The sequence below is a fragment of the Alexandromys fortis genome, unplaced genomic scaffold (assembly GCF_014885135.2).
Source record: "Alexandromys fortis isolate MF-2015 unplaced genomic scaffold, M_Fortis_MF-2015_v1.1 scaffold_205, whole genome shotgun sequence".
NCBI classification, from domain to species: domain Eukaryota; kingdom Metazoa; phylum Chordata; class Mammalia; order Rodentia; family Cricetidae; genus Alexandromys; species Alexandromys fortis.
Window position 1 is genome coordinate 319,371 of NW_026068107.1, and position 26,543 is coordinate 345,913.

Below are 26,543 nucleotides of genomic sequence, written 5' to 3' on the forward strand. Positions count from 1 at the left end.
GATAAGCTTTAGTCTAGAAAAGTATTCAAAACAGTATCTGCCTCCAGGCATTTGCTCAACAAGTGTTTCCTTTCTTCTCCTGCATTTCTTTCTTCTTACAGCAGGAAGCGATAGTGAACAGGGAACCCTAAGGGCCATGATACCAAACACCTGGTGGCTTAGTATATTTTCTGCTGCTCTAACAGGATACCACAGACTGGAAAAGTAAAAACAAAAACCCAGAAATTTCTCACTGTTTTCAAGACTAGGAAATTCAAGTTACAGTGGTGCAGATGGTTCAGTCTTTAGCTCCCCAGATGTCTCCTTGCTGTTCCTTCCTCTATAAAAGATAACTTTTACTTCCTTCCTCATATAGAAGAAATGATGAATTTGCCCCAGCAATATATATATATATAGTGGTATTTATCCACACATGAACACTACCTCCAAACATTGTTTCTTAGGCACCTAAGTTTCTAACACATGTGTTTGAGGAGGGCACGGTCGGGCTAAAGAACCTGGGTATATGGACATGTCCTTGGATCCATTTGGTCTTCCTGGTGGAAGGGCCCCTAAAGTGAAATAAGGAAGATGCCTCAGCTAGAGACCTTTCAGGATGCTCCAAATCCTCTCTGTGTCCCATTAGAAAGTGAGTTTTGGCTTTTCAGGTTCCAGTCTCCATTTTTAGTCTGAGAACTTGAGTCAAGGAGCCTAGCCTATAGTGCTTTCTGTCCAACAGAACTAAGCCAGTCTTGTACAAACTAGGAAAACAGTGTCGACAGAAAAGGAGCAGGTAAGTGTACATAGCGACATAAAAAGGAAAGCTTCTGGAAAGAGCAATTGCTTCTCTTTTCATTTCTTCTGAGTCAAGTTGTCTGGTTAAGATTCCCACTGAACCAATGCAAGGACTGAACATTGACCTTGATTTTAGTGGTACTAAGAGAAATGGGAGTCCTTGCCCGCAAAGCCAGTCACCTGTCTTTCTGCAGGAAAGCAGACGCCATCATGTGATAAGCCCTCATATTTTTGTACGCCTATCTCCTTGCCGTCACTTTTCTCTCCAGCTCCTCCCCCACTCCCAAGCTGGGGGCCCTCAGTCCTCCTGGCTCTACATCTGTTGTCTTTCTGTCTCTCTTTGCCTCCAAGGTCAAACAATTGGGATTTGCTGATTTTTAAAAATTTGTAAATGTTTTGTAGGCTGCCTGCCCAGGAACACAAATGGCACAGGGAGTACCTGTCCACTTTGTATACTCTTGCCCAGTGTCCTTGGCACATTAAGGGAGGAGGGAAGGGGGCTAGCACCAGATGATAAAGGGAAACCTACCAGTTGTTAGTTGCAAAGTTCCTCTTCCTCAGCTTTTGTTATCAACTTCTCATCCTCCTCCTCCCGTTGGATTCCTCCTGGAGGGAGGCACCAAGGATAGGAGAGTGCAGAGAGAAAAAATGCCTATTGTGTAGAGTAACTACAATGTTTCTATAACTATGATAGGAACTTTATATCTGTTTTGCTTGATGCTCACCATGGCTCTAAGACACCAATGGTATTATCTTTCCTCGGGTTCAGTAAAGAAAGCTAAGCCTCATAGAGAATACGCTACCTCCTCCGGGTTTCATGTGGAGCTGCCATTCAAACCTAGCTGACTTTAGCTACATTGCTTTTAATCACAGAGTTGCCACGTTAGGAGCATTAACTTATGCTTGTGGCCATGTCACAATGGCTAGTAATGGAACAGTCTTCCTGGGCCTCAGTTTCTTCTGCATAAAGTAGGAAAAACAACCTTTGCCTTCCCAAACTTGGGGTCAGTTTTGGCTAGTGAATATGGAATAATAGTAATTCCTTAGGGTGGGAATGAGGGAGGAAAGTGAACACTGGTCCTAGATCTGATCTAGCTGCCTGAATTTTAGTGATGGCATTGCCCTTCACTGTTTCTGTGTTGTTTGATGAGTCACCACAGGTTTCTGGGCCTCAGCATAAAGTCAAGAAAGGGACATTGAATGCACCGTCCAGTTCTGTGGCTTTCTGATCATTTCCCTTATTTTGATCAGCCTCTTTCTTTGGTATGCTTGTAATGACCGAGCCTCAAATGGTTTAGAATGAACAGGAAAGACTAAACATGCCCTATATTTGCTATTGTTCCTCTTATTACCCTCGCCTATCAGTCTTGATCCTAAGAATTACTCATCCTCTCACTTCCTTGTTATTAACCAGGGAGAAAAACTGTGCCTTCGCTCAATTTTATAATTTAGTACCATTCCATTTGTCTCTACTCCCTATATTAGAATGAGTGCCATTGTCTTCATTCTGTGTCATCCGATAGTGATCTTAGGGAGATGGGAAAGACCTAGTCCAAGGCTTGGGTTGTAAAATAGAGACTCAACAGTCCTGTATAGTCCCAGTAAAATGTTTATGTCATGCAACATGATTCTGTGGCAGATGTACTCTGTACAAAGAAGTACTCAGTATTTGGCAGTAAGAAAGGAGTCATCAGACAGGTGAGAAGCTTGCTAGCTGGGGGTGAAACAAGTGAGTCTCTTGGCACAGTGTAGCACCCTGTGACCAGGCCCTTCAGAATCCCTTCTCATCTCCTTCTCCAAACCTTTTTGGAAATAGAAGAGTGTCATCTTCGTTTCTCAGATGAGGAAACCAAACCTTAAGTATAATCCACGTGAAACCGTTTGCCTATGAAAGTAAGAGAGGAGCTTCAAAAAGTGTCAGTTGCAAAGAGGTTTAATAGTACATGATCCACAGATTCCAGACCCAAAATGGCGCTCTGCTGAAAGAGAAACATGGTGACAGTTATCTTACTCTCCTGGAACTGGGGGATCGCTCACACACTGTGTGTGAGCACACACACAAGGAATGAAAGCTTGGAGAACTGATGGGGAGTGAGCAGAATGAGCAGAGTGAAGAAGGACTGGGACTTCTGGAACTATCCATTGAGCCTGACTTAGGGGACAATAGGAGTACACCAGGCTTCCTACAAACTTCTGCTCCCAGTGTCTTAAAGGAACCAGTCATGCTGAACACCTGATGGTTTCCTCAGCATCTCCTCACAGGAGGTGTCCTCTCAGCCTCAGGAGTTCTGCAGGTCACCTAGCCCCCAACACCCTGGCCTCTTTCAGAAACATGGCTGGAGGGCGCATGTGCCAAGCTCCCTGGCTAACACACAGTCTCTTCTCTGGTAGCTCTTGTGCTGGAGGAGTGCAGCAGAGCAGCTTGTGCATGCGATGTGTGTGGGCAAAGTGGGCTCAGCAGCTGCCTGCCTGCGGTGATGTGAGGCTTCTTCCTACTTTCCAGTTACCTCGCAAGCTGCTTCCTTCTCTAGATATTTGATTTTGCTCCTTTTCATTCTTTGATTTCCTGGTCCTCCTCATGTTCTTGATAGGGGTTCCCTGTACCCCTAAGGGCACACTGTCAGAACCTTACCAGGGTAAACTCTAGGACTTTCTCTGAAATGGATGATGCTTCCAGGAAATGGGAAAAGATCCTGAATAAAGAAGACTAAGACTAACTCAGGAGGGACAGGGCACGGAAAGGACATTCTAGTCCGGTGATGTCCCTAGTAGGGATGTAGGATTTAGAGGTAGAGTGTTTAAGAAAAATGTTTTATGTCCTCCGGGCTGTGTAACCTTATGCAGCCTCAATTATCTCTGCCTTTAAACTGAGAGATAATAGCAATATCTTCCTTATACAGCTTTCAGTGGATTTAAATAGGTTGGGTCTGCCTTCTAGGGGCAAGATTCAGGAGAATATATTCCCAACTTGCAAGCTCCAGGAGCTCTCATTAGACACATTCCTGCCTAGGTGAAGAGCCATGACAACTTCTAAAGGTTTCTGTCTAAGGATCAGATGCTAGCTGCAACCCAGTGTAAGCAGCATTGAAACTCTGGGGATCTCTAAGAAGTACTTCCTGGGCCGGTTCCACTGCTGTCATTGTCTGAGGGACACACAGCACAGAATAGTCTCAATTATGGAAGGGTCTGTAAGCCTTATAGTCAGTAGCAGCAGGGGGCAGGGTGGGGAGGTGGCTGTAGGAGCTGAGGAGAGGTTGTCTCTTTCCCCAGTAAGAGCAAGCTCTGCAACACCACCTACCAATGGAGTTCACATGAAGTGGTTACCTCTGGAGGTTTACACAGCCTGGGGCCTAAGGGAATGCCAGAGCCTCTAATCAAGGCTAACTTCAGTATAGAGGGAAGAGGAAAAGATGAGAGATCCAGGCCAACTTCGAGAAACAGAATTTAAAATAGCTGAGCTCTGTGTGTGTGTGTGTGTGTGTGTGTGTGTGTGTGAGAGAGAGAGAGAGAGAGAGAGAGAGAGAGAGAGAGAGAGAGAGAGAGAGAGAGAGAGAGATTAGGAAAGGGAAAGCATTGGGGACTAAAGCTAGACAATCACAGAACTTTTTCAGGTTGTAGCTGTAGTGCAGTGGTACAGCATTTGCCTAATATGTAAGGCACCTTAGAGTTGATCCCAGTCACCACAACAAATGTCATGCTCCCATAGATGTCCAGTTATCCACATACTGGCAACACTAAGTGAACGGAGTGGGGTTTTTAAAAGGAGAGAGAAGAATGGTAGGGGGATCAGGAGGATTTGGAGGGGGAGAGAATGGGGGGATAGGAATGAATTTAATAGCTTGTCTTTTAAAACATAAAACTTTAAAAATTCTTACAAGACAAGAAAATAAACATTCATTGTGCTTTCTCTAGGAAAAGGTAGATGAGTATGAATTCTAGCTTTTTTTCTTAACCACTGTACACAGCTGTCATGTCGCACCTTGATCAGTGTTCCCCTTGTTACCAGAATTGTTTTGCAGTAACCAGTCTCCTTCGGGCTCTCTGACTGCAGTAGTCATGTAAGTTGTGTCTTTCTGCTCCACTCAGTGGCATTGTGTTGGCTGACACTCCGTCCACAGCTGATCCCCGGAGCAGTGATGCTAGCGTGAGACTGAACACTGAGAGTGGAAGGGGAGCAACAGAGCCTGGCCTATTCCAGCCATAGGAGTCAGCTCAGAGCATGCCAGGGAAGCCAACAGCCTGTGTCTAGAAGAGACACAATTAACCCTGCCAAGCCTTCTAAGGAAGCAGGTACTCAGCAGAGTGTAGCTTCACTTGGGTTTTTTGTATTGGTCTGGAACAAGAAGAGGATGGAACATTGAGCATCAACTAGTTCCTAAGGATGAGGTAAAGGAAGATGCTGCTTTAAAGACACTACCCAGGAGGGATCTGGAAAGGCGGTAATTGAGGCAAGTGCATGCCAAGTCTAATCACTTTGTTATCAGGATTTTGGAAGGAACTACAGAACTATTATTTTTATTAGGCATCACTTAGCATGTCAAGGCTTCCTAGAAATGATCATCGTTACTCTTCCAATGAGCAGCTGCTGTGTGCCAGGCACTTTCTGCACACAGTCTCATTCAGTCTTTCCACCAGCTCAGTGAGGCTGATCATTAACACCTTCACTTTTAAATTGAACAGCACAAACACAGTCCATTGCCTGCACAGCTGGGTGCATTGGGATTTGAATACAATTCTGTCTGACTTATATTTGGTACTCATTGTACTACACTGCCATTCCTCAGGGAGGATAAACACTTCAAAAAGCTTTTTCCTAGGGGAAGCCACAGGAAAAAAATATAGTGTCCTGATTGTATTGGTCATAGGTGAATAAGATATTGGTAGTGACTTCATAGTCTAGTCGCAATCCAGTGCTGCCTAGAAAGGGAAGAGATGGGCAACATGGTAGGCCTTAATCTTCACATAATTCTGCGACCAAGGACTTCTTATAGTATTGCTTGGCTATGTTTTATATCTTTGGGGTTCTTTGCTGTGTACTCTAAATTCTCACAGCTGATGAGAAAGAATTCAGAGGAGCCATACTGTTCTAGTTTCAACTTTGTGGCTGTGACAAACACCACTACTAAAAAGCAACTTAGGAGTGGAAAGGATTTTTTTTTTGGCTTGGTTTTCAGTCACAGTCTGTCATTGGGGGAAATCAAAACAGGAGTCCAGCATTAACCTGAAGGCAGGCCTTCTTGCTATTCCATACATTACTACCTACCTCTAATGGGGAATGCAGAGTCAAGGAAGCACAGCACAAATCCTGGAGGACTGCCACTTGATGGCTCGTTCACACACCCACCTTAGCTGGCTTTCTCTTACAGCCCTTGCTCCTTTGTCCCACAGTGGGCTGGGCCCTCCTAGAGCAATTACCGATCAAGACAGCCCCCCACACCAGGCCCACAAGTCAGATGATCTGGGAAATCAGTTGAGAGTATGTTCTAGGGTGTGACTCAAGGCTGTATCAAGTTAACAGTTAAAGGTAACCAAGACAGGCACACACTCTTTATTTCCTTGGGCTGGACAGAACGGAAAAAATTCTACTCAGATTCTGAAGATAAGCCATCCATCTCCTTAACAAGGGGGTCTCACCTTTTCCCCATTCTATGGAAATGTCTGTTCTCTGAAACAGACTTTGGGAATTCTTCTCCTTCCAGTGAGGAGCTCTGATAAAATTTATCAATGCTTTGGGAATATTCTCACTGGGTTTTTATTGACATTTTTTTTTTCATTTTTTTAAAAACAGGGTCTCATTGTGTAACTCTGGTCATACTGGGCCAGGCTGGCCTTGAACTTACAGAGATCCACCTTTCTTTGCCTCCCCAGTATTGGGATTAAAGGCCTGTCCCAATATGCCCTACCTAGGTTCCTTTTAATATGCAGACTAGCTTAAGAGCAAGCCAGCCAAATCCAGTATGGATGGGGGAGGGTCTCATGAGTCCCCAGGCCTAGCTGAGAAGCTATTGATAAATGAATGGTTGCTGAAGGGGAGAGTCACCTTTCTTTGGCAATGTGAACCTTGAAGTTACTGTTCTCCAGCAGATGACCCCAGACTCATATACATATAGGCATCACTACATGAATTCAATGAGTATTAAGTTTTATTAAAAAAATAAAAAGCATCTGAGGTTGGAAGGGAAAAGTGGTAGAAGGGATAGGAGAGGAATTAAAGGGAATGGAATTGGAGATGGATGGATCAAAACACATTATATGCATATGTGAATATCAAATAAAACATTGAAAAAATAAATGCAAACTGCATAGGCTGGGCTACTGGAGAAGGACAATGAAGAATTGTGTCTTTGTTGAGGTTGGAGCTTTCCACCGGTAGGAGCAGAATCCACATTGGTAGCTGCATGTGGTGGCTCAGAGATAAACAATAGACTACTAGTCCAGATGGACAAAGTCAGCCCTCCACTCCAAACTTGGTGACTGAAGTCCGGAGGGTGAAATCTCTGGAACACATGGGACATCCTAGCTATCCCATGCCTCTCATCATCTGTGGTGCTCTCCGATTCTTTAATAAAAGAGCCATGCCAAGGAACGTACTAGTCTATGACCTTAAGAGGAGAGGATCTCCTATTAGAGCCTCTGCATATGCGATTGGCCTAGCCCAGCCCCTGGCCCTACGACCACAGTGCCTTTATGGGAAGGTCCTGAGTATGGTCTTAGGGAGTCCACAACAACCACTCTCCCACCTGAGTCTCAAGACTGTATCTGAACTAATTCGGTCCTCAATGGCTCCCTCGTAACACCCGAAAGCATGGGTGGCTGGGGGCATCAGTTCTACCCTAGTGTAAGTGACCACCTGCTTACCAAGCCAAACCAAACCAAAGAATCCAAATAAGGGAGACGGAGATAAATGCAGCCTCTTGGCAGCCTGCCCTCCCTCTCCTAACGCACATCTCAGATTACTGTCCCTGAGGCTTGCTGAATAGACTCTGTTCCTCTCCCCGAATTCCTCCCTGACTGTGGAAACTTTTGTGCATGGCAGTTACCCTAGGTCACTGAATCCTGACACCTAAGTAGGAACCCCATGCCTGGGCTTCATGCCTAGTCAGCCCGTACACCTTCCCTCCCTCTTACCAGGAGAGCTTCTTTCAGCATTTCAATACTCTTCCCAGTTGGGGGAGGAGAGACGAGAAAGTCTTTTCCCTGGGGCAGGCAGGAGTCTGCACAGAGCAGAAGTCATGTCTTACACTTCTTCCTAACCCCCCCCCCCCCCGTCCCCGTGTCTATCACAAAGTGACCAGCAGCCTGACAGCAGAGGATTCACTCAGTCCTTGTTGCAAGCCTAGCTGTAATTCTCCTCCATCAGCACCAAATAGACCTTCTGCAGTGGTAGCTCTGGCCCCTCCCTTCCTTCTCCCTGAAAAGTCCTGTGCTGAGCTAGCAGCAGCCTTACCACGGCCTGCAGAGCTCCTAACCTCTCTCAGCACCAGCCCCGAAGAGACCTGAAGAAAAGAGCTTTTCCTGTTTATGTACTGTGCAGACATGCTCACAGTAATTCTGTTAGCCAGGTGAAATTCCCAAAGAAATCAGGCAACACATCAGTATGAATCACAGACCATAACACACAGAACATGAATGCGTGTATGTACACACACATGCATATATGTATACACACAAGCCACTTTCCAGTTTTTTGATTAGCAAAAACCACCAGGTTTATTGTAACATTTTCCTGATAAATGTTACTGTGGTTTTTTTTTTTTTTTTTCTTTTTGGTTTTTTGAGACAGGGTTTATCTGTGGCTTTGGTGCCTGTCCTGGAACTAGCTCTGTAGACCAGGCTGGCCTCGAACTCACAGAGATCCACCTGCCTCTGCACCCCTCTCCCCCAGTGCTGGGATTAAAGGCCTGCGCCACCACCGCCTGGCCTGTGTTTTTTCTTACTTGCCCCCTTTGCCCTTCCTACCTGTCTACCCCTTTGCTGGTCCCTTCCTCTCACAAGGTCCTCCTCCCCTTGCGCTTTAATGTTCCATTCATTCCATTGCCTCCTCTTGTCTTCCTCTTCCTCCATTTAGTTCTCTTTCTCCGCTCTCATAGTTCCCTTTCAGTTTCCATGTCCTAAACACACGTTTGGAGGGGCTGGAAGGAGGTGCCTTTTTAAAAAAAAATACTGTGCTCCAGTTCCCTACATTTTCCTTCCTATGTCATAATTTCATTTTTATTCACTGCTGAATAAAATTTCATTGTGTTTATGTACCACATTTTCTGCATATGGCTATATACATATATCTCTCTACTATGACCCACTACTAGGATCAAGGCTAATTTGAGCTTTTAAAATTGCTGAGGACAATCTTTTTTAAAGATTTTTTTTTCTTATTTAATTAAAAAAAATAGGTGGCGGTGCATATGGGAACAGAGCAGGTACCCACAGACGACAGAAGAATGTGTCAGATTCTCTACAGTAGAGTTACAGGAAGTTGGGAGCCATCTGATGTAAGTGCTGAGGATCGAACTTGAGTCCTCTGGAAGAGCAGTATGCTCTCTTAATCACAAAGACATCTTTCCAGCCCCTGACAAGGCCATTCATTGAAAGTATAGTAGAAGCTTGTGATGTAACTTGTCAGAAGGTGAAACTGTCTTTTGAGGAGCTGCCAGGAACATAATAGAACTTCTATTTATGCAGTCTTCTAAGGGCTATGTAACCTAGTGCAAAGAGCAAATCCTGAGTTTTTGCATGGGTTTCTTTATTTATTTGCTTAATAATTTGAAGAGATTTAAATTTCGGGTCTTGTGTTTATTATCTGTAAACTGAGAAGCAGTAAAAGTGAAGCAATAGACGTGTTACTCATTGCAGCAAGGGAGAATTAGGTTAGACCCTAGTAAGATGGCATTAGGATGTCATATAGGATTGGGGTTTGTCTTAATATAATGGTGAGGAGGGCCTCTGGGCAGGAACAGGACTTTTCTCTAGGTTGAGTGCTTTCAGGAAGCAGAGTCTCAAAGCATGTCTATTCTCTTTCACCTCCCTCCCTTCTTCTCCCATCCCCCTGTGAATGTGTGCACTTTATGTTTGTCTATGTATGCATGGATGCACATGTGTATGCATGGGTATACAGATTGCAACCCACTTTATCTGTGCATTTGTGTATGTCTCTGTATGTGTGTCTATGTTTCCACAATGCATGCATGTGCATATATGTGGTATATGCATGTGCATGGGTGTGCTCACTCATGTGTGTATGGAGGCCAGCAGCTGATGTCAGGATATCTTCTTCAGTTGCTTTCACACCTTAATCTTTGGGACAGGTTCTCTCACTGAACCTGCAGCTGACCATTTTGTCTAGGGTGGCTGCTTAGTAAACCTATTTGTTCCCTAGTGCTGGGGCTGCATGCATGTCTTACCATACCCGACTTTTCCTTGGGTGCTGAGGATCTAGACAGTGTTCTTTGCGTTTGCACAGAAGCACTTTACCTACTGAGCCAACTCCCCAGACTTTAGTTTTTGAGACAGGGTTTCTCAATGAACCTGGAGCTTATTGATTCAGTTAGGCTGGAAGGCTGATGAGCTGAAGGAATCCCCCGTCTCTACTCAAGAAGCAAGCATTTCCACAATAAGACATCTTAGTAATGTTCTGCTATGAGGAGAAATATGAAAGCCAAGATAAAGGAGCACTCGTTCATATTAGCAAAGTTAGCAGTTAGTTCAGTCATGTCTGTGGTTTAAATGTTGCTCATATTTGTCTGTGTTCAGAACTAGTTACACCATAGTCTTGATCTTTTATACACACTGAATGGCCTTATTTGATGTTGACATTCTGTGACTTTGTTTAGCAGGGGACAGCGAAGGCTAACTGGTATGGCTAGGGAAGTTCTAGTGTTACGGGCTGCTGCTTTTCTGTCCTAGTTCCTCACTTATGGCCTAGGGTAAACATAGGCAGTCTGCAGGACTGGAATTAGTGATAGACAAGCTTCAGCACCACTGAGATCTTGTTTCCAGAACATAGTCTGTAGTTAGAATGACCTTAGTCTCTTCTGTTCCTTATGTTGCAGGATGAGATGTTGAGCCCCTTCATCAAACAGTGGGTATACAACAGCATTTGAAAATGGACAGAATAAGTTAGTTCATCCCTGCATAAGTTTTCAAAACTTTCAACTGTTTTGTTTATCTCTTAGCATCTAGCAATGGCAAGAATTATTTGTTACGACATATAATTCCCTTGACTAGTTAAGATGTTAAGTGAGGACAGTATGACTGCTCATATAAACCATAGATTCTGAATTTAGAGTAGTTTGCTGTGCTTTCAGAGTAGAATGTTATTTATGACTTTTACTAGGGGTCATAAGTAACCATTCCTGTGGGTTGTACTATTCCTACCATGAGATTCACAGCTTGTATAGTGGGCATGAAGAGAAAATCGGGCTTCCCTTGTGGGAGTTCTGAAAAGAATCCCATGTGTGCCTCACTTTGCAAGTAATTGGATATTTGGGGTAATTTTTTTTTAAAAAAAATAGATATCCAGGTGTGGTGACATATGTCTTTAATCCCAGCACTTGGGAAGCAGAGACAGGCATACCTCCATGTACTTGAGGTAACCTGCTCTACATAGAGTTCACTGTGAGACTTCATAGTGAGACCCTGTCTCAAGTAGAGGCAAAGGTTTTTTAAGACACTGTCCTCTGAAGGACTGAGTTTTTAAAAATATCTAATAGTCTCTAAAAAGTATTCAGAACCTACAGGATAAAGTAGGATGTAGTATGTCTGATGAATACATAAGGAAAGACATAGACTGTATTGAAAGTAAAAAACATCATCTATAACAAATTGAGTAAGCCCTCAAAAATAATGTACTTTCTGTGCTAGGAATGGAACCCACAGCTTTGTATTTGCAACATAAGTGCTCTGCCTCCCCCAGTTACTTAAATTCTTAGTAAAGTTAAGCTGTTCCTGTAAAGCAAGCTGAAGTGTCTCTGAGGATCTGCACAAGCTAACATAGTGACTAAGATGAGGACGCACTCATGTTTAGAGCACAGCAGAAAGTGTGGACGGAGCACTGAGGAGTTTTATAAGTGTGGCAACAAGCTGAGGAGTGATGAGGGTCAGTAGCACTGAATTTGTACAGTGTAGAGAACCCGTAGTTGAGTGGAAAGCTAGCCCTAAGCCAGTTCAAGATTTTACACAGTTTGCTGTTACTCTTATGGCTCTGAGACAAAAGGAACTGTGTCTTTTCTCCTGTATCTGTTGAAAGCCTGATATATGCAATGGCTTCTGACCATTTTTATCAAATAAATACTCTTAGCGCATATGCAGAAACTGTATAAATAGAAATGGAATAGAGGTTTTGATCTAAAATCCCAAGAAAGATTTTGGCACCCAGGTATTTTACAGTCTTTGTGTTTACATTCTCAGTAAGGTTTTGCACGGTGTGCAGTCGCTGAGATCTGTTTCTATTTGCATACTTATAACTGCTTGATGAATTCTTCTAATTCGTCAGATTATTTTGAAACTAAATATGACAGACAGAATTCTTTTAATAGTTGTACTTAACTCAAAGAGAAGCTTAGATAACCCTAATTATCTTTCTACTCTTTCTTTTATAGGGTAAAGTTTTAAATCATTTAGTCATCTCAATGGCCACGTTAGAAAACCCAAAGAGAGCTAAGGCATGGAAAATGCTGTAGTGATCGTATTATTCTTCAGTCAGGAAGGTGAATTAGCAACTTTCTGTTGCTGTGATAAAACACCATGATCAAATGCAATTTACAGAAGAAAGAGTTGATTTTGGCTCCTGGTTCAAGCAGGCTAGAATCCATAGAATGGAGGAGAAGAGATGGCATGCTGACAGGAGCAGGAGCTACCCAATGTTTTTGTCCACATACAGGAATCAGTGAGAACAAACAGTAAGTGAGGTGAGGCTCTAAACCATCAAAATCTTCCTCTGCTGATGTTCTTTCTCCAACAAGGAAGGGTCCACTTCCCAAGGTTCACTAGCCTCTCTCCAGCAGTGCCGCCAATAGCCGACCAGCTGTTCAAATACGGGACCTATCAGGGACACTGTCCCCGCAAAGCACTTGAGGGATGTCAAATTAGGACTCGTTATTATAAGAGACAAGATACATGACATAAATACCATAAGAAAGATTTATAGTCAACATTGGAAAGCCATTCAGCAATAAACAGTGCTACCTTTGTATCAATTTTTAGTTTACTGATCTGGATGTCAAATAATTCAATTACTTTGTGTCAAAGTGACACATGTTGAAATTTTACTTTCTATACTTTATTCTTGTAAAATTTATGGGAAATTAATACTTACTATATCTTTATTTGTATAAACTTATGCATACACAAATATGTAAGCAAAATAGGTTATAATCTTAAGGTTTTAACTATGTTTGAATATTAATGATGTTAATTGAAAATATTAGCCACATGAAGAACTTCAATGGGACATCAGTTCAATTCACTGTGGACAGTCTTGCAATACATGTGGCATGTGGCAGACTGTCATCTCAAAGAGGCAGATAGAAGGAATTTCAAGTGTGATCATTATTAGCTAGAGTTATGTTATAATGGCTATGAAAGATATTTACTGTGCCCTTATTGTTCTTTAACTGGACACACACACACACACACACATATATATATATATGGAATTTCAAGTGTGATCATTATTAGCTAGAGTTATGTTATAATGGCTATGAAAGATATTTACTGTTGTTCTTTAACTGGGCACTTACTGATTATCCCAGCCGTGGCCAATTTCAGAGTGAAAAGGAAAACTTCAGTTGACTCCATGCCCCACTTCCAGACTCCTACTCCACCGTGCAGGGCTGATCTCTCCTCAGAGTCACGCCATGTTTCTGTCTGTCTATAGCATTTCCATTGCTTCTAATAAATCTCTAATAAAAAGATCAGTCTACCTCAGTTTCCTTCTTAAACTTTCAACATGAAACCTTTTGGTCACGAAATGGAAGATGTGGGTCCAAGGTAGAGATAGTTCAGGTGCATGTTGCCCAGCCTCCATTTCTGTCCATGGTTTCCAGACAAAGATCACTAGTAGTACATTTGTGCTTGGTACAGTTAGTTTGTTGCTCACTACTTGAGGGGAAATGCAGACAGTGGATGAGAATAGGATGTGTCCCTTTGCTGCAGTGAACGACAAACCTAGCTTTATCAACTCCAGGTGTATTCTTCGTCATCTTTGACTGATGCTCACTGACAGCACATGCATATGAAACCAGCCAGCCTCTTACTTCTGCCTCTCCCTAGATGGGAAACATCACATTGCATCTCTGGTGCTCAGATTTCTTCTGTTCATTACATATAGGAACAACATCCACTTTAGACTGCTGGGAGACCTCAAAACAAAATTGGTTTCCAAACAATACAAAAGTGGCTCACTAGAACTACAAAGTGGCATCTCCATGAAACAGCTCAGGAATGCTGTGACATAGTAGCTTTGTAGGGGTGGGATTTTGCTCTTCACAGAGAGTTTTGCAGTGCCAACTCTGGGAACTGGCCAGAGGAAGAGGCTGTAGACCACAGCAGGTAGACTCCTTTCCCTCACAAAGAGTTCTTCTACCAGGGAGCAGCTCTCCTCCTACCATCTCTGGTGTGTAAAATATATGTGTGTGTATATATATATTTTTTTCTCTAGTTGTCTTTAATACATAATTTAGTACTTTCTGAAATATTTTCTCCCCAGCAACATCTTTGGGTAATGGAAAGAACACTAGACTTAAAAGAACCAGGGTTGAATTTTATTTAGGTCTCCCAGGGTTACTTCAGAAGCTTAGCTTCAGGTTACTCGTGTGTGAAATAGGTATAGCAACCCTGTCTTATATGTTGATGGATCGATACTGATTGTTCATACCAGGGAAATATAATAAAAACATGATTATTTCCTCAGCTCACATCAAGCCTTTGCTTAAGGAATTTCTTTCCTGTGATATGATAGTGCATGTCTGTGATTGTAGCACTTGGGGAACTGAAACAGAAAGATCTCAAGTTCAAGGCCAACCCCTGAAAAATCAAAATACCTGGTCTGAAAACAATGGGAGGAGGAATCTGGTGAAAACGTGTGGAATATAGTAGGTATGAAGCTAAGATACTATTCGTTAAGAACAAGCGTGGATTAGTGGTGAGCCAGAGAAAAACCAAGAAATGAGAGATAAGAGGGAGGAGCAGGAATAAATCTCGACATAGACATTGGAGTTCACAGAGAAATTTCAAGTGACAATGGAATATCTGGTAATCAATTTTAATTGTTCTTATTGGTATAACATATGCTTCCATTTGTGTAAACCTTGATACATTATGTAAGTTACAAAGGCCTTCATATGAATGAGTTTTTAAAAGTCATGAATCAGGGAAGAATGATGTTCCTGATGGTTCCTGTCATCTTCCAAACCAAAAAAAAAAAAAAAAAAAAAAAAATGAATAGAAGATGAGTTGTGAATTCTGAAGTTTATTAGAAGTCCTAAACTGAACCACATAGGATTCTGAGCCCTTAAGATTTCTGAGAAATATCTAAGGGAAACACTTAACTTTCCTGACACAGGTTAGGGTGGAGACTTAACCCAACTTTATTTGAAATCAAAAGGATAGGCTGCTGCTGTGCTTACTTCTGCTCCAGTATTCACCCAACACAGGGCCCAGCACAGGCGTTTTCCTCTGGTAGCTGTATCTGGTTAAGTGTTTCTAATAGGGTTTCCAGATGAGGCCCTAAGCCCTCTATTGACAAAGCCTACATTTGTAGACCATTCCATTTTTCTACACTTGACTCAATGGCTGAGCAAATGACAAGTACACGCCAAGAAGGGGCGAGAAAAGAGTAATGGTAGAAGATTGTAAATGGCGACCGCTCATTGGTTTCCCAGCTGCCCAGACCTAAATAATCACATAGAAACTATATTAATAATTATAACACTATTTGGCCAATGGCTCAAGCATGTTCCTAGCTAGCCCTTCCATCTTAAATTAACCCATTTCTATTAATCTGTGGATCACTATGAGGCTGTGGTCTACCAGTGAGGTTCCAGCGTTCTTCTCCTTCAGCAGCTACATGGTGTCTCTCTGACTCCACCTACTTTCTGTATCTCTTCCAGCCTGGCTGTTTTCTGCCCTGCTATAGGCCAAAGCAGCTTCTTTATTAGCCAATGGTAATAAAACATATTCACAGCATACAGAGGGGAATCTCACATCAGAAGATCAGTATTAGCAATAATTGCCACTTACTGTGCTATTGCCTAAGCTGGAGTGGGTTAGGAGCCCAGCTTGATTGATGACAAAGTCCAGTGTCCCAAGCATTGTGTGGCCTGTGTCTGGGCCCATCTCGACTTCTCTTACCCTGGAAGAGCTCTCCTAGATGAGAGTAGGGCTGAGAGGCCAAAGACAGGCCTATCAGATGAAGGAACTGGGGCTGAAATTCAGAGTAGAGCATCTGTCTATAGGAAATGATTTTTTTTGTTTGAGGTTCCCTTAGCAGCATTTCTGGCACTTTCCCCAGAAGCCAGCTTGGCTTGCCATTGCCAGCTGACTGCCCTGACATGTAGAATTGCCAGATTAACAAATCAAAGAACACCCAGTTAACATTGGACTTTTGGATAAACGATGGGTTTTAAAAATGTGAGCATGTTCCATCCCACATTTAGGACACACATATTAAACACTAATTCAGTTGATCTGGAATACCAATCCAATTGTGCCTTGTGCATTTCATCTGGCAGCCTTGCTTTGTCTGGACATAATGTTGGCTGGCAACTCTTGAGATAGCTGCTTAAAGTGTAGAGTTCGGGTAGTTCTCTGGCATTGGTGGAAGCTAACCAACCTGTCTTGGGTTCCCCACAAGGTGCACCCAGTTTTCACAGTGAAAAACCTGCATCTTGGAAAATGGTTTTCTTGCTGGAAAATCGGCGGCTGGTGATGGCGTTCTGTTTTCTTGCTGGAAAATTGGTGGCTGGTGATGGCGTTCAGCTTAGAGGAGGTGAAGTCTTCAGAAAACAACCAGTGAATGGTGAAGCTGGCCAGTGGGTCCCGAGGTATTTCACTGTTTCTACCAAGCACAGTTGCTAATTGCCTCTTTTCAAGAAAGGCAAGTTCTGGGGATCTTTAGAAGACCTAGATCTGAAAGGTGTTGGTGCCAGAGATCACTAAATTCAGCCTCTGCCTGTTTAGGAAGCATTTGCAGGGTCAGTCCTCTGACCTGGTTGTTACTACTGTTGATTTTGTACCATAGCAGAGGCAGTGAACTAAGAATTTCATGTCCGTTAGCTTGTATGAATCCTGGTGGTCCCTGCACCCTGTAATAATAACAATAGAAGGACGATCCACTGTGAAATCTGAAGTTAGTAAGCATATCAGGTCACCACTGTTATATCTTTTTTAGGAATGAGAAAGCAAAGACTTAAGAGTTCAATCATTGCCTAGTGTCACAGAGCTGATGAGCTGGTCCTAGCAGGTCTGACTCACCATCAATAGATGGTTGTTTCGAAGGAAGGAAGCTGGGGTTTGGAGTTTTTTCTAGTGATAGGTTCTGAACCAGGATCTTTGCTATGCTTAACAGTGGTCACTGCACTCCACCTTCGACCCCTTAACCTATGTTTTAAATCACTATCCTGTCTGTTCGTATAGATCCCTGAGCATGTGAAAGGCCACTTGATGGCTAGCTACAATCCTGAATGTTGCCATGCAAAGACCTTTCTTTTTGCTCAGTTATTGTGGACAGAGGGATGACTACTAGGGAACCAAGAAAAGTCAATTTCTCCAAGTGCAGTTTTTGGGGAAAGATGCCGCTCCCCTGAAGCCTCTCCCAGCCATCTCTCTGTTGTCCCTTTTATGAATATTTAAGACTGAACAGCTTCTAACCCCAAGATGGGTTTCTTTAAACTTAGATCTGGTGCCTCTTTGTAAGTTCATGACTGTAGAGGGATCGATCTCTAAAGCAGTGTGTTAAATAGACTTTCTTAGGACAGGCCAAGATGGTAGACCCAGTAAAAGTACATCGTGGTGAAGGTTTTCATGTCTTTCTAATGGTTCAGCTTCAGGCAGGCCTGAGGGGCTGCAGGAAACTACTGGAACTGTACTCTTTCTGAAAGGTCCTTCTGAAAATTTACTGGATTCAGTCTGTAGAAGTAATTGCAATCCTTCCAACATTCTGAAGGATGTTGAAGGGTCACCTAAAGAACCCTTTTGGGGGTCCTTCAAGAGGAATGCTTCTTAGACTCTACAGTTTTTGACAGTTACACTTTTGAAACAAAAGCATTTTCCCGCGAGGGCCAGGGTGCCCACTACCTCAAAAGTTAAGCCAGGGTAGAGGTTGTATTAGCATTAGCACCTCCTGATTCAGGGGCTGGCCATCCACCTGGCGTGTGTCCCTGAGGTGACTTCAGCTCCAGGGACCAGAGCCCCTCATCTTACTCCTGGTCTCACAGAAGAAACCCAGCATCAGTGACGTCTCTGAGCAGCAGTAGTTTGAGAGTGGGGGAGCGCAACACAAACGAAAGCCCGCCCCATCCTACCTAGACACAGAGGAGTTCTTGTCTTTCCCTGTACCAGCTCCTAGGCTGTCACTTCAGCCCAGGCGTCTGGGCAGAGCAGCTGTCCAGGCATGGCTTAGCTGGGGCATAGAGGGAGCTAGGAAAGCAAGGACTTTGCGGCGGGTGGGGGGGGGGCACTTGTCCTAAGCTCCAGCAGCATGGCATGCACTTACCTGAGGCATTTAGTTCTCAGCAGGGAAGACTGAGGTTTCCTCTGCTTCATTCTGGCTATTGACCTGATTTCCCGGGAAAGGTTCATTAGCTTCAAGGTTGGACAGTCTGCTCTGTAGCACCCCAACTTGGAGCTGCAGCGTCACAGCTCAGACCCTTCAGCTGGCACTGCAGATGGTTTTGACCACGTTCCTCTCTGAAAGGTCCAGAACATTTTCTTATTGCTTTTGTTGTACCGGAAGGGGTTGACTCATCTCTGTAGAGACTGTCCAGGGCTGTTGTAGCTAGAAGAGGTCTAGGCAGCTGCTAGATCCCATCCCTCGAGGGACGGATGCAGCCTTTAGTGAAACCCGGAGGGAGGCAGAAGGCTTTGTGCTTCTGGCAGGCTACCTCCTGGGTGAAGGACTTCTTGGTTAGCATGGGTACATGTTTTCCCCCACGGAAAGCAGACCTAGGCAGCCACTCCTAACCCCTGCCCTAAGAGGGTTTCCTGAAGACCTCAACTCACCATGCCATCCTTGTAAGCTGTGTATCAGAATCCAGCAGGCAGAAGGGTGTAGGCAGGGTGAATGTCAAGTGGGACAGTGGCGGGCCAGCCGTACCACTGTGCTAAGGGCTACCTGAAAGCAGCAGAAGACACCTGAATGGCCTATGGACTGTTGTCTGACGGAGTTTGCAGATGAAAATTTCAATAAAGTACACATGAAATGTACGCAATTATCAACTACAGCCATGATAAAGCACATGGAATAAAAAGGCTTCTCTTCAGCTCCAGATTTCTACCCCTTTCTCAAGGCTAGGTACAGCCTTCCAGAAATAGACATCCCTATTGGGAATGGTTTCCTTTTTGTCTCTGGCTTAGTCTGAATTTTAACGGTAATGACTCTTCTTTTTCCGACTTCATATTTTAGTCATACCCAGAGTAGCAAAAATAATAAGATAAACATGCATGTTTTTATGCAGGTGTAACAGTTTCAAGTTTGGGCTGATGTTATTTCATCGAATGTTGCTACTACACTTTTCTGGAGTGGGCACAGCTCGGGGATTGTGACATTTGGCCATGAAGATTTCTAAAATAAAGACTCTTTAAAAAGCATCCCTGCACTTTAATCCCAGCACTCGGGAGGCAGAGGCAGCAGATCTCTGTGAGTTCAAGGCCAGCCTGGTCTACAAGAACTAGTTCCAGGACAGGCTCCAAAGCCACAGAGAAACCCTGTCTCGAAAAAACAAACAAACAAACAAACAAAAAAGCATCCCTACAGCTGGGGATGCAACTTGGTAGTGTTTGCCTAGAATCCCGAGGCTCTGAATCAACCCTGAAGCAACACACACACACACACTCAGTCCTGCTGTTACAGCCACACCTAACAAGCACCCAACAATTTTTCTGTCATATGGCCCCTCCTGACTCCCACTTCCTTCAAATCCAACAAGATATATAAAAACCACTGCATTTCGAACATTCACTTTGTACGTTGCTTTGAGGAGTATGAAGGTTAGAAGCTTGGGCCATAGCAGCTAGAAGCCCGCCCATCCTCCCCCTTGCTATTCTTGTTCAGGAAAGAGGCTCTGTATTCAAACATTCTTTCAGAGCAGAACAATTGTCCCAGCAAGTTCCAAGCAATGAATCTGGATAGAGGTATCTTCTAAAGGTAGTTTTGTCTCTTGCCTATTAGGGGGCTCTGGGAAAGCTGCTTCTGTGTCCCCCCATTACTCAACTGGAAAAAAATAAAATATGTTCCTTAGAGTTCGGTGAGCATTGATAACTACAGAAATAATTTTAATTCTGCTGCTGTTATAACTCTGTGCATCTTCTTTATAGGGGCTGCTCCAGTAAAGATGGCCAAGTTTGCAGGCTTCTAAGTGGGTCATGTGGACAGCTGCTTTTTCCACTCTGCTACTGGCTTCTTGGCATTCTTCGGGTGCTCTTTTCCTGAGTTTGTCTGAATATTTTGGCCTTTAAGCTGCTTTCTTTACCCTATCCCAAGCTATTAGCATCTCTCCCTTGTAAATACCCACACAATTTACCAGTCACTCCTGTCTGTCCTTGCATTGCTCTTTGAATTACCAGAAAAAAAGAGTAGCATCCTCTACCCCTGTCCCCTGCCCCCGCCCTCTGTCCCCCACACTCTGCATGATCAAAGAATGTGACATCTCTGGTCCTCAGCCCTCACTTCTCTTGGCCAGAAAGGTATAGCCAAGCCAATTGGCATAAAGTTGGGTGTGGAAAGTTCTATCTGCATATGCACAGGACTTGATACATTGCCTGCCATTCTGCTAGTTTTCTGTGCCAGGACTGGGGGGGGGGGGGACGGTTAAAAGCGGCCACTCACCTTCCAAATGTGGCCTATAATGACATGGTCTTGGATAGGACAAGAAAAGACTCAGCTCTAGATTCTCCAATAGCACCAGATGAGCCCAGGAACTCTCTGGTACTGTGCCTTCTCTGTTTTCTTTTCCATATTCTCAGTGGACACGGAGAAGTGTCCCACCAGATTAGGCACTTGTGTGCTTATAAAGTTTTCAGGGAGAATGCCTTAGCTCAGCAGAGCAAAGAAAAGTTGCCTTCTTTCTGACCTTCAAGATCTGGTACTGTGTGACAATACAGGAGAGAATGGAGGTAGTAGCCAAATATTTTATATTTCATAGATAATTGAAGACAGTCACACAACTAAACCAAGCTATGATCAAGGAGGGCTCTAGGGGCACGACAAGAACAGTGTGAAACACGGTGTTTACTAGTTTAATACAATCCTGCTTTGTTCTTCCTCACAGGTCCCCAAAGCTGGCCGCCGACTATGACCATGAAGGCTGCTGGTGCCCTCTGGAGGAATTTTTGTGCACTGCAGAAGCCCAGCTGGAATGGAGAACATTTTGTTCCACTTACTTAGGAGACCCAGTAAAAGCAGAACCGCAGGAATAGGTGGGGTAGATGGAGTTTATGGGGTTGGGAGCTTCTTTAAGACTTGAAAGAAATCCTCTAAGGATTGTATGGAGGACTTAGAACAAGGATGCAGAGGGAGTGTCCAGGCAGACTGTCAGATGGACAGAGCCACCACAACACACTAGATCTGAGGGAACTGGGAACCTTATGGCACTGGGAAGGAGTGTGACATAATCACCTGGCTGAGTGCCTTTCCTAGCTATTGGCATAAGAGCAAGGCAGAGACAGGAAGATCTGCCCCTGGGAAGGAGGTAGAGAGGGGGTGACAAGAGAAAGAGATGAACTGAACTGTGAGACAGTAGAGATGGTAAAAGAAGAAAAGAGGCCCCAGGAGAATATAGTGGATAAGGTGGTGTCTGGGAGTTTACTGGGGAATTACTTTCTTCTGAGGATATAGTCAGTCCCAGAGATGCTGTTGAGAATAGATAGGTGTAGAAGAGGACTCAGACTGAGCGATTTTCCCTGTACATAGATCTGCCTTGGCTATTTGGGCTACAAAGAATTTTGTTTCTTATGCCTTGCATCAGAATGCCCAAGTTTAGGGTCAGTTACTTGTGCTATCATCCCCTCCTCCAGGGCCATTACTACAACTGCACTGCCGTGGCACGCAGAGTCTTTGTCTGGACGGCATGCCTCGGAAGGCATGGCCTTGAGACCCTCAACAATCAGCCATGGCCTTAGTCTGGTCTGCCCTGGGAAGCCGCTACTTTACTGTTCTGCAAGAGGAATATACAAGGCATATACAAGCATCCCTTCACATCGGGGCTTGTATAAGATCAAAAAATTTGTTCTGGAGCCAGTATTGTATACTGTGTGGTTCTGGACTCCAGTGTAACCAGCCAGAAACACGGAAAATCACAACCACAAAAGACGTTCATAACACACAATATTTGATCTCTTCCTCCCCAGAAAATTTTAGGTTCTGCATGGCTTTCCCCCTCTGTTGTCTCTTATGACAAGACAGAAGACCAGGTTCAGGAGGACATCCTTATTTCTTAGGAGGATAGAGAGGATAGTCTCTGCTCTTGTTATAGTCCCACGACTTGCCCTGGAGCCACTCAGGAAAAGACCCTTGCTTCTAGATCAAGAGGGTTGTGACTGTCTGAGGCTTTTGAACTGAGAGAGAAAATTGACAAAGAACCCACATCGGCACTTAAGGCTCACCTTTTCTAGAAAGTTAGAGAAAACTTTCCCCAGTTTTTCTATTTCTATCACCTATTTGGCAGTCGGGTCCCTTCACAGTCTTCAGAGACCACTCTTACCAGTGTGGACGTTTCATATATTACTCCTGTTTTCACTGTTTGATCTTTTTTATATAGACGTTTTTCTGAGGCAAGGACTGTATTTTTTTTCTCCACCCCCACACCCGATTGCTGCACCCCTTGCCTCCCTGTGCCTTGTCTTCACTTCCACACGAGAACGCTACATTTCCTGGGCAGAATTTTGACTAGCAGATTTCCAGATTACGATAGCGTCTTGTTAATTCTCCTTAGAAATCACCTACAACTTCACTCCGACCTTTTTCTTTCTGAGAACTTGCTTGGTACAGATCTTGCCCTCTCCTTTGTGTCTCTGTTATCAAGCTATATAATCATTATAATTCTAGGAGGAGGAAGAATGCTTTCTGCTAACAAACAGAGGGACGGGAAAGGTTCTGGGGTCAAGGGCAGCTAGGAGTAAGGATTGTTTGGGGCATATTTGGTCTCGGAGCATGTAGGTCTTTTATCCAGACCCCATCGTCAGTGCTACTATTTCACACAGCTTCAGTGTGCTCGATTGAGGTTTGGCACATCAGACAGACCCAAGGATCAGTTGGAGGATTGCAGGACCCCTCCATTTAATTCCCACCCCCAATTCACATTTCCAGATGTCTTTGTAGCAAAATGAAATTCTAGAGAATCTTTAGAAAAAAAGAAAAAAATATGAAACAACTGGAAGTAAAAGGCAGAAAGAGAAGATGGAGCCCTTAAAGAAGGGAGTATCCCAAAGGAGGAGGGGACAAGGGGAGGAGAAGGGGAGGAGGAGAGGAGGAGGAAAGCAAGCCTGTCTCTTTAAGGGGCTTGGCTGTCAATCAGAGAGCCCTTTTCATTGCAGGAGGAGAGGACAAAGATACTCAGAGAGAAAAAGTAAAGGACAGAAGAAGGAGACTGGAGAGACCAGAATCCTTCCAGCTGAACAAAGTCAGCCGCAGAGAAGACTAGCCAGCAGGCTACAATTGGAGTCAGAGTGCCAAAGACATGGGTGAGTCTCAAAAACTTTAGTAGCGAAGATGCAGGCACGGGAATTCAAAAGAGAATTTTCAACTTTGGGGCTCTGGGTTTCTAGTGGTTTAAATAAGTTGTGTTTTGGCACTTGTTTTCTGTTTGTATTAATTCCTTCTCTGCTGTACTGAGCATGATGCTTTATTGTCAACAAATTCCATCAGTACACATGAAGTCCCACAGATCCTTGGAGAGAATGCCCAGCAGGATGGATGCGACCATGTGGCTTCTTACCCTTTCAATTCCCTTCTGCTTTCTCCTTTCCACTGATCTTAAGGACCTGGTTATGGTGGGGTTATCTGGAACCCCTGGTTCCACTGGAGGCAACTTGAATATTGACTAATCCTCAGATGTATCAAATACGCACTTCTGCTATACAAACTTCAGAGCCTGTTTGGCATCAATGGAACGGAGGAATAGGGAAAATTGAACTCAGGCATGGCAGTGCCTATGGTGGGCATTCCAGGTTCAGAAAATGAAAATACAGTCCACAATAGTTTTACCATTGTGAATAGATATGGATTATCTGTTGTCTATTTCTAATCTATATCTATCAGGAATAGATATGGATTGTATGTGTATATGTGCGTGTGTGTGTGTGTGTTTCCATGCAGCTCAACATTTCTAGTAAGTATCATGGACTTAGCCTGAATCCCTGCTGTAACAAGAAGGTTTCTGTCTCAGGGCTCTTGTTGGCTGAGCCCGGAGGGCTTTTCTATGTTCCATAAGTATGGAAGCTGTGAAGTTCTGGTGTCCAGCAGTGTCTATTCAGAGAAAGGTGTGTGCAACATAAGGGTCTTTACCTAGGCAAGATGCTGCAGATAATGTACATTTTGCTCATGTTTGGGAAAGATAAAAGTAGCATCTTGAACACATCCTGAATGAAAAGAGGTTCAATTGCCCACTGTAGTCACCATGCAACATAGTAGCCAGTAAATTGATAGGATCCACAGACGTAGTTTTTCAGTTAGACTGAACTGTTGTTAACCTTGGTTTTTTCCCATCTCAAGTCACTGAGGGAGCTATTAGCAGCATATATGTGGGTAGAATAGTTAAAGAGGGTGGCATACTAGACTAGAAGTCCAAATAGCTCAGTCTCTAATGAACTCCACAAAATTGGGCATGTCACCATGAATCACCACCTCATCATCTGGAAGACAGGGGCAACAATAACTGTTTTGTCTGCTTGCAGGGTGGAAGATGGAGTAAGAATGCTATGGCAGTCCTGTCGATGTAGACAAGTTCTGTATCCATTGTAAATTCTCATGACACCACCTCTTATGTAACAATGCATATCTAGGCTGGTACTTCCTCTTTCCAAGGTTGTTGGGCTTTCTTTGTGCACACCCTGTATGTTTGCGTAAGAACCATTTGATCACCCCCCGAATGCAGCAAGGTGAGAAGAATTGTGGGAAGAAGTCAGTTTCTGCTCTGGACCGGCAACCCTATCTGTTGTGAGTGCAGCTGATTGAGTAAGTTGTTCCCTCCAAATAGAGAGGTAGTGCAAGTTGAATTTTACTTCCTTGGGAGATAAAGCCTTGAAGAAAAGACAAGAAGAAAGAAAATGACGGGGGCCAGATGATTTCCTCCAGAGGAAGGTCAGCACGCGTGCGCGCGCACACACACACACAAGGTATCACTAAGGATGTATATTTAGGTAAACAATACATGTACTAGGGATACATGATGGGGTAGCAATTGCCTCCACAGTCACTCAATAACACAGTATCTGAGGCAGTGTGACTGACTATTCAACCATATCTGACAAGACAGTGACGTGCTATTGCTTCGGCTGTGGAGTGCACTGCTGTTTAATTAACTATTGCAGTAGACAAGTCAAATCATAGAATCTGGAATTGAAAGGAACATTGGAATTTATCTGAGGTGAAGCCATACCTATAACACCCTAGGAAGCGGAGGCAGGAGGATCACTAGAAATGGCCAGCTAGACATCATAGGGAAACTCTCATTCAGAAAAAGTTATGTGAGCCAGCCCTCAATGCAGAATTTATTTCTTTGACAATAAATTAAACATATATAAGTCTCTGCTTAATCACCACCAGAAACAGGCAGCTTATTACCTCAACCACAAAATTTCTTAGGATTGGAAATGACGAGGACTGAATTCAGTGGCATCTGAGCAAAAGGTTTACAGACAGTGTAGCGGCTTATTAAAACCTTGTTCAGACTTATCAGGGAGATGCTTCAGATGAGTCTTTGGAATAACAATGGAAATGAGAAAGAGCCATAGTGGATATTTTCTGCTCAATAACAATGCTATCACTGAGCAGCAAAACATCCACTTCCTCAAGCTTGCTGTCATCCGAGAACAGTGGCTTGTTACCCTGGCAACCAGACTGCAATGCTTCCTTCCCTCCAAGAGTGGCTTGGAAGTACAAAATGTGGAGGAGGCAGAGGAGAGGCTGAGTTCTGCTAGGTACTTGAAGACTATCTGAATCCCATGAAGGCACCACAGAGTGCCCACAGATTTTGACTGGCATGCTAACTGACTCCTCCTAGAGACTGAAATGATAAAGGGTAGCTAGCCTTCACGCACCACTTCTTATCTGGCTCTGCCTAGCCAGGAGCTATTGAAAAGCTACAGAGATTAAGCCATTGCCCTGCTTTGAGGGGCTTCACCTTGGTCCTCAGCCAGGACACCAAGAAATCTAGTTCACATCCTGACAATAGTGTTCTCTCGGAGCTCTCAGTAGTAACATCTTTAACCTAGGGAGGGGGTAGGAACATCTTCAGGTCCCACCCAAACCAGTGACGCATTTTTCCCTGTCCTTTGGTGTGTGTGTCTGTGTGTATGTGTGTGTGTGTGTGTTTGTGTGTGTGTGTGTGAGAGAGAGAGAG

At 43.9% G+C, this 26,543-nt stretch overlaps 1 protein-coding gene across 21 annotated transcripts in view; it reads left to right on the top strand.

Annotated features, from left to right (window-relative positions):
* The window catches only part of Plp1 (proteolipid protein 1), a 102,017-nt gene that overhangs the window by 63,514 nt on the left and 11,960 nt on the right, over positions 1 to 26,543 (top strand). For 10 of the 21 annotated variants that reach the window (XM_050124157.1, XM_050124158.1, XM_050124151.1 and 7 more), the window contains 4 exons: positions 9,165 to 9,263; positions 16,622 to 16,811; positions 21,255 to 21,402; positions 23,518 to 23,664. In XM_050124157.1, coding sequence (XP_049980114.1) covers positions 23,661 to 23,664 — 4 coding nt within the window. In that variant the 5' untranslated portion in view covers positions 9,165 to 9,263; positions 16,622 to 16,811; positions 21,255 to 21,402; positions 23,518 to 23,660. Of the gene's footprint in view, positions 1 to 9,164; positions 9,264 to 12,339; positions 12,678 to 16,621; positions 16,812 to 21,254; positions 21,403 to 23,517; positions 23,665 to 26,543 lie in introns of those variants that run through there. The other 11 variants (XM_050124150.1, XM_050124142.1, XM_050124148.1 and 8 more) reach the window with 4 other exon arrangements.